Genomic DNA, 8,151 nt, shown 5'->3' on the forward strand with positions numbered 1-8,151 from the left:
GTGTTTCAAGCATAAATTCAATTTTAGTAAAGGCCTCCTTCACTCCCCAGACCAAAATTTAGTCCTGCGGGTGTCTTAATCCTCCGAATTGAGTTCATAGTTACATTTCCAATGATTTTTTGCAGTGGCCTTGAAGAAGTTAGGCACCTGGACACGGCATCCCTGAATGCGAGTCCCTACCGACCCGGAGAATTAACAGTTTTTCTTATTCACGGATTTCTAACACAAGTCAACGTAACTGGGAATAATGGCAAGATTTCGAAAATCTAATTTGATATGGTCTGTTCGGAAAAGATAGACCATAGACCAAAGACATATATCACGAAATTATATAGCTAGCAAATTCGAAATTTTCGCGGGAAGCCATCTAATGACCAAGTTTTTCCCGGGACGACTATCTTCCTCAAAAAGATCATAGTTATTTCAAGATTTTTGTATCAAAAATGCTCTAAACGTGATAATTTTTTTTCATTTCAGGAAATTTTGCCAACAACAAGATGACATCGTTCAACCCAAATATCTAGTATCTTTAGGAGCCCAGTTGGCGGGACGGGTTGGGAGGGACTTCCAGCTGGCGATGGGAGGCAGGAAGATACCCCGAATTTCGGATAAAAAATATTCATGGATTTGTACACAATTTTGTTTGAAAAAATTCCTCCATATTTTTGCCCACATAGATTTGTCCACATTTCTGTCAACATCTTTGTCCACAGACTTGTCCACATTTTAGCCCATCCACCATTATGCAAATATGTGCAAGTTGATCGACACAGTTGTCCACAGTTTTGTATGTGCAAATATGTATGTGCATAATTTAAACATTTCTCAACGTACATATTAGATTCTTGTGTAATTTTGAACACAACTTATGACAAGTTGAGCCAATATTTTCACAAAATTTGGCAGATTCTTATCCCAAGTTGAAACATAGTTTTGACGACAACTTTGACATATTTTTTAACTTGGTTGTTCCAGACATTTTTGTAAAAAGGGTATCTATAAACTTTTTAGTAGGTTTTTAGCCAATCTTGGCCATAATTTTGACAACAAAGTTGACGCGAATTTTGGCATAGACATCATCAAAATGTATAATCTTTGTCTTGGAAAGTTATGTATGTTTGCAGGGTTGGATCTGGCAGGTCCATTATTTTACCCATCCCTCCCAGAATGGATCATTGACAAAAGCGACGCCTACTTCGTCGACCTTTACCACTCCAATGCCGGCGAGTTCGGGACGGACAAGCTGGATGGACACGTGGATTTCATAAGTTGGTCCAATTTCCTGGAAAAAACTTCTTAACAAAGGAGCCAATGGCTTATCACCAATCTCGTCAAAATCAACATATTGCCAATCATTTCTTGCCTGTGGGAATTTATTTTTAAATTCTGAACGACGAATTTTCAGTCAGTAGACTAGAATGACAGTGTTTTTAAGCCAGTTTCGATGTATTCAAATTTTTCTGAAGGTATAATAAAAAAAACACCAATAAATTTTTCGTCCCGAATTTTTTAATAAATTTCCAGTTGCGAAAAATTATTAAAAATGTCTACATTTTGACGAGTTTGATGAGGAGTCTAAAATAACATGTCAAGCTAACTAAACTTTTTAAATCTAGTAAATAACGGCCATTCTCAACCCGGCTGTAATCCAGGATCGAATCTTTTATTCTGCAGTCATCAAACGGCTCAGTATTTATTCGCGGATTCAATTGATAACGCGTACGTGGCCTGTCAATGTTCCCAGAAGGAGCTGGACCCCGACAATTTCGAAATTTGTGTGCAACAATGTCCCAACCCTGTTTTTGCTGGGATATACACACCCCACACGTAAGAAATACATACATTATATACTCATTAGGTTAATTTTTTTGTTCGACACTCTTTAAAATCATGTTACCCATTTGCAAAATAAATTAACTCTGGATTTTATATTAAGTCAACTGCATGTACTAAGTCCAGAGTAACGTCAACGTGCTAAAAAGTAAAGTTTACTCTAGATTTGTTGTATAGTTTAGTTAAAACAGAATTCGAGTGAATCCACTTTTCGAAAGGATGACAATGACATGACTTGTAAGTGTGTACGGTTTGTTCAGAATTATGTAAGTATTTAGTAAAGATTAGCAAAATTTTACCGATTTATCTAGAAAACCTGTGCATTTATTTTCGTGAAAATTTTCTGGAATATTTTGAGCCATGATTCTCCAGAATTTAACACATCAATAGATTGAGCCTTTATACTGTATGAGCAAATTTTTCACAATCACGTAATTGTGCAACAGTGCACGTGGCGAGTACTACATCGATGTTCCGTATCCACTAAAGTCACCCCCGTTTTTATCAAATTACTTCTTCAATACGATTCCAGTTCTGGGGAAGTGAGACGACGTGAAACAACAAAAGTATCAAAATATCTATCATGCAATGGCTACATTTTATACAAAGTTAAAAAACCCCCGTTTGCTAAAAATATAATCTGATAAAACCGTGCAGTGTATGCAGTTTATTTCATTTATAGGACATTTTTCTTTCGTAATGTATGCATTTAATGCATATCCAGTATCTTATTTTATAATTTATTTAGTTCAAAAGTCTTAATTTACGTTTTAATTTTTAACCTAAAGTTAATATATATGTATGATTGTATTTTATTTTTTAAGTTAAAGCCGGGAGTAACCCATAACTAGTGAGAGTTCATTTTTTCATTTCTATGTATTGCTGTGGTTGTGAGCAAATGTATATTTATAACTTCTGGTTGGTAAAAATGTGCGAGTGAGGATAACAAGGAGTAAGGAATTGAGGAGACTCACTAATACTGTAGGATCCAGATTAAAGGGCCAATGGTCAACGTTTCGAACCTTCGTTCTTCCTCAGGACCGGAGGGATAATTTTGTGGTGACTGCTCACGGGAAGAACCAATGTGAGTGTGAGGATATGGGAATGGGAAGGATAGGAAGACTGCCAGACCACGTGGGCGTAGCAGTCTAGGCTCAGGTACCTCGGGGTCGCCCGGACACCCGTCAGCAATTAAAAACCGCCCTGAGGGTATATTGAACTCGCAAAGTTTACTTTAATAGAAAACTAAAGTTTACATTTAAACCAGGAGGTTTGTTGGCTTTGAAATGAAAGATAATTTTATTCTCAAGAGTCAGGCGAGCCTTCTCGTCTGACGGAGCCTTAATTAAAGCAGTGATCATAATATCATCATCACTGTGATTATGAACAAAATAATCTGAAACTGTGGTATGGGAATCATTGCGAATGGAAAGTAAATGTTCACGAAAACGATCGGCTAATTTGCGAAGAGTTTGGCCAATGTAAATGACATCAAGGCATCTCTTGCAAGTAATTGCGTAGATTAAACAAGAACTAGTACAAGTAGAAAAAGACTTAATTTCAAAATTTACTGTTTTAATATTTAAAGAGGAACGTTTAAGAACGTGAGTGCAGGTTTTGCAACGTGGCCGATTACAAGGAAAAGTGCCAAAATTAGTGAAATTAGTGAAATTGCTGATTGGGTCACGAATTGGTTGCAATTTGCAATTTGGTTGCAATTTAGACTGCTACGCCCACGTGGTCTGGCAGTCTTCCTATCCTTCCCATTCCCATATCCTCACACTCACATTGGTTCTTCCCGTGAGCAGTCACCACAAAATTATCCCTCCGGTCCTGAGGAAGAACGAAGGTTCGAAACGTTGACCATTGGCCCTTAAATCTGGATCCTACAGTATTAGTGAGTCTCCTCAATTCCTTACTCCTATATTTATAACTTCTATTTTCCATCAATTTAACTTACACGTGCACGCTAGTTACTCATGAATCAGCTCCCCATTCGAGTAAATGTTACTTCAGTCTCGTCGATCGTATTTTTGCTAATTTGTTTTACTGGGAAAATGCGTCTGCGGTACCAGGATCTGTTTAGAAATCAGCTTCCAATTCGATTTTTCACAATCTATTTACTCATTATCACCAAAAATGACATCATTTGTCTCACGCAGAATTCCTGCACTACCAGCGGTGTCAAAACTTCGACAAAATTGTTACCAAACATTAACCTCAGCGGGGCCAGGGATTTGTGCATTTTTCTCTCAAATTTACTTGTAGTCCTCCCTTTGCATGAATCGACCCACTTCTGGCTCGCCATGTTTACCTTGGCCGCAGATGAGAACGTCTGCAGGGTAAATGCCAAGTTTAAAAGGTACACAAGCAGGAACATGGCCATTATGGGAGAGTCGACCTGTTCAAAAAATAAATTGCTTCATTCAAAATTCGTTCAGTTGAAGAATTTGAAAAATTATTCATTCATTCGAAATTTAGAAATAAATATGTATTATTGATTTGCTATTCTTTTGATTCCGATTATTAAATACATGGATTTCACAATCAGACATATTGTGAAAAAACGAGTAAATAATGAATAAAATTATTCACTCATTGGTCATGAATATGAAATGAGAAAATCTTTATTCAAAATTCATCCATTCAAAAATTTTGTAAAAAAATATAACTCAAGGTTCATAAATTTATTGATTAATGAATAAATAATTTGTTCAGGCTCGATTGAATGAATGAATGTGAGCAAGAATGAATAAATAATAACCTGATTCGACCGGTACATCGTGATGACCGCGAAAGACAAGAAAATCTGCAACGATGGCGTGAGAAGTGCCGTCTTCAAGAAGATTCTATTTCGCGTGCAAGCATTCAAGACCTTTTCGAACATTTGGACTTTTCTGTACTCGATAAGAGTAGCAAGTCCTTGCTCCCATTTTCGGATAAATGTGACACATTCGATCCACAGAAAGGTGACGCCGGTTAGGAGCACGGTGACGATGTAGTACATTCCACCCAGGCCGACCTGCATGATTAATATTTTTTTAATTAGGTAACCAAGCTAATTAATTAGAATGTTGAGGTTGATTATTAATTAATAATTATTAATTATTAATTGATTATTAATAATTATTGATTATTAACTTGCGTTAGTGCCGGCGAAGCTAATTCTATACTAAATACTAATTAATGAAAAGATAAAAAAAGAAGTTGGTTGATGAGCAATTTAAGATTAGCCAAAAATTAGCCAACCAGTTTGTGAAAATTAGCAATTTTCTAATTAACTAGCCAAATAATTAATTTGGTTAGATAAAGATTTCATTGGATAATTACTAATTACCAATTAACTGGAAAATTTACAAAAGCGCCAAAAAGTTTGCAAATTACCGAATTATTAATTAGTTTAAATATCCACTTTAGTATAATTACTACTACTAACTACCAGTCTGGTTCAAGTGCCGGGGACTTGAAGTACCCGGCATTGTATTTTTGAATTGTATTTTTCCTTGAAAATAATTTTTGGGTTCCGATTCCCTGGACCCTTTTGAACTTGCCGCTCCTCAAATTTTTCAGATATTTGTGATTTTAGGAAAAACGCCACTATAAAAAGTTCTAATTTTTTTATCCAATGTTCTTCATTGGTGGGAGGTTAATTTGAGATAATAAATTTTTTTTTGAAAATTTATCCAATTTATGAAAAATGGAAGAAAAATCTTGGGTTCCGGGGAATCGTAACTTTTGTCTAATACGGTACCTGGGAATCGGCACCCGCTAAATCCTGCGACAAGTGGGTTCCGTTTCCCTGTAACTTGCATAACTAAAAAGTCCAGGGAATCGGAACTTTTGGGTTCCGTTTCCCAGGTACTAAGTTCCGATCCCCCGGCACTTGAACCAGACTGACTACTTACATAAAACGTGTTCCTGCCAATCACCACCCAGGTGAAAAATTTAAACGATGTTGTGCATAAATTTGGCTGGGTTTTATGCAGAGAATTGGCTGGATTTTATGCAGAAAAATTTATGCCGAAACTATTTGTGCACAAAATATACAGAATTATGCATAATTGTGCTAAACCTTTCTGCAGAATATACATGTCAGAAGTTTTATGCAGAATCGTTCATATTTTTCCTGCATAAACCATTGTGCCGGTCACTTGTGTAGAATTATGTCAAATTCGACATACGATTTTGACTCGGGCAATGACTTATTTATTGGAAACGTAACTAGGTAATTTAATTTAGGCACGACCTGCATGTAGACGACAAACTCCAGAATGGCGAAGAAGATTAGGATGCCCGTTTTCCATAATGGGGGGAATGCAAATACATGTCCTTCTGTACAGATAATTGAACTGAACAGCCCAGGTTGACAGGGTAAAAAGACGGACAGCAGGCCGTAGATCGACGCCATGGTGAAACATGCGAAGACCATATCGGCCAAAGCCAAAGCGTCCATAAAGAAGCGGAGGCAGATTAGAAACATCTTCTCCTTCGAAGTGTACGGCAGGTCTGGAGGACAAATTACAAATTAAATACTCATGCAAAAATGTAACCCAACACAAATATTCCAATCTAATAAGGAGTCCCGTTAGACAATTTGGAGTACATAAACCACACGAATTTCAGTCGCATACCAGATAAGAAACGGTAAAATCTATATTATAAGCTGGAAATGTCTGTCCGGGACGGAAGTGAAAGTGGAGAAAATTAGGTTTCGAATGGCGCGAAAATTCAAAATAAATTAAAAATTAAAAACCTATCGTACAGCTTTGCTTAGCCCGAACCAGGATTGATTAGTACCCATGTTTGTCAGAATGTTATACTACCAAATACAACAAGCAGTGGAGGCTGCTCGTATAAAAATTCCGAAATCGGTATGGGTAACCCTTAGTGCCCCTTCGGTTACTTTTTGTTCATCTTAGACTTCATATAATTTCATGAGAAGCTATTTAGTATCACCGTTCCGAATTTCCGAATTTTCCGAAGTTTTAAAAATCGGTATGGGTCACCCCATAGGGTCCTTCCACATGAAATTTTACCAATTTCACTTCATATTCTTCCATTGTGGCCCATTAGCAGCCTCTATACCAAATTTCAGCTCGATTGGATGATTTTGAAAAATCGGTATGGGTCACCCCATCGGGTCCCTCCGGTTGAAAATTTTTACAATTTCACTTCATATTCTTTCACTTGGAGCCATTAGCAACCTCTGTACCAAATTTTAGCTTTCTACTACCATTTTGAAATTTTGGTGCATAATACCCCACCCACTCCGATGACCCCCACCGGTCAACCACTTGACCGATTTGGCCCATCTTCGAACTCGGTTCCTAACTTTGTCCAATATGCATCTGGTAAAAATTTCAAGTCAATCGGTTAACTCGTTCTAAAGTTATCGAAAGACAGACAGACAGACAGACGGACGGACGGACGGACGGACATGACGATTACATAAGCCCTGGTTCGGGCTAAAAATTAAAAGTCAGATGATAGTTATCTTTGTGGGTTGTCTGACGGTGGTTATCTGGGAGTAGTGGTCTGATGGTGGTTATCTGGGAGTAGTGGTCTGATGGTGGTTATCTGGGGTAGTGGGATGATGGTGGTTATCTGGGAGTGGTTATCGGGAAGGGGTTATCTGGGAGTGGTTATCGGGAAGGGGTTATCTGGGAGTGGTTATCGGAAGGGGTTATCTGGCAGTGGTTATCGGGAAGGGGTTATCTGGGAGTGGTTATCGGGAAGGGGTTATCTGGGAGTGGTTATCGGGAAGGGGTTATCTCATGGTGCTTATCTGGGGGTGATTATCTGGGGGTGGTTATCGTGGTGGTTATTTGGGGGTGCTTATCATGGTGGTAATCTGGAAGTGGTTGTTTGATGGTGATTATTTTCCGTTATCTTGGCCACTTTAGTTTCAAGTTAAAGTGAATTACAAGTCAATAACGGGTAAGCAGAGTTGGCCACTTTAGTTTAAAGTAAAGTTGAAGAGGAGTGGACGTCAGTTACGGGTTGGCGATTTTACTTCACAGCATGGTGACCAGGTCGGTATTGACTGACTTCAGCTTCACTTCCAAGACACTTCGCAGTGAAGTAGTCATGATAACCACTATTAGACAACCACTGTCAGATGACTATCATTAGGCAACCACTCAGATAAATAGCTACCTAAGATAACTACCATGAGACTTAATTTTTTTAATTTAATTTTTACTCCCCAGTGGAAACTTTTCTTTCACTTCCGTTTCCGACAGACATTTGCATCTTATAATTCTCGCTCGCCCGGCGGGAGACGGGCTTATACGCTAGTATGAGATATTTGGCAAATTC

The 8,151-nt window shown here is 37.9% G+C and overlaps 2 protein-coding genes across 3 annotated transcripts; one reads left to right on the forward strand and one right to left on the reverse strand.

Annotated features, from left to right (window-relative positions):
- The first annotated feature begins 247 nt into the window (after positions 1 to 247).
- On the forward strand, positions 248 to 1,949 carry LOC118433418 (lipase member H-like). Its single transcript, XM_035845341.1, has 4 exons — positions 248 to 279; positions 478 to 629; positions 1,125 to 1,268; positions 1,617 to 1,949. Exons 1-4 carry the CDS (start codon positions 248 to 250, stop codon positions 1,829 to 1,831), a joined length of 543 nt encoding a protein of 180 aa, XP_035701234.1. The 3' UTR covers positions 1,832 to 1,949.
- Positions 1,950 to 2,469: 520 nt separating this feature from the next.
- LOC118433405 lies at positions 2,470 to 6,804 on the reverse strand. 2 transcript variants are annotated; one of them, XR_004833363.1, is made up of 4 exons: positions 6,080 to 6,804; positions 4,598 to 4,855; positions 3,794 to 4,234; positions 2,470 to 2,748 (listed from the first exon to the last, which is right to left on the reverse strand). XR_004833363.1 is itself a non-coding variant. In XM_035845321.1 (3 exons), the coding sequence occupies exons 1-3, from the start codon at positions 6,311 to 6,313 to the stop codon at positions 3,950 to 3,952; spliced, it is 777 nt and encodes a 258-aa protein (XP_035701214.1). In that variant the 5' UTR covers positions 6,314 to 6,804; the 3' UTR covers positions 2,470 to 3,949. The 2 variants fall into 2 exon arrangements, 1 of the variants encoding a protein (XP_035701214.1); XM_035845321.1 differs by having other exon boundaries at positions 2,470 to 4,234.
- Positions 6,805 to 8,151: the final 1,347 nt, after the last annotated feature.

This window comes from Folsomia candida, unplaced genomic scaffold (genome assembly GCF_002217175.1).
Source record: "Folsomia candida strain VU population unplaced genomic scaffold, ASM221717v1 Fcan01_Sc051, whole genome shotgun sequence".
NCBI classification, from domain to species: domain Eukaryota; kingdom Metazoa; phylum Arthropoda; class Collembola; order Entomobryomorpha; family Isotomidae; genus Folsomia; species Folsomia candida.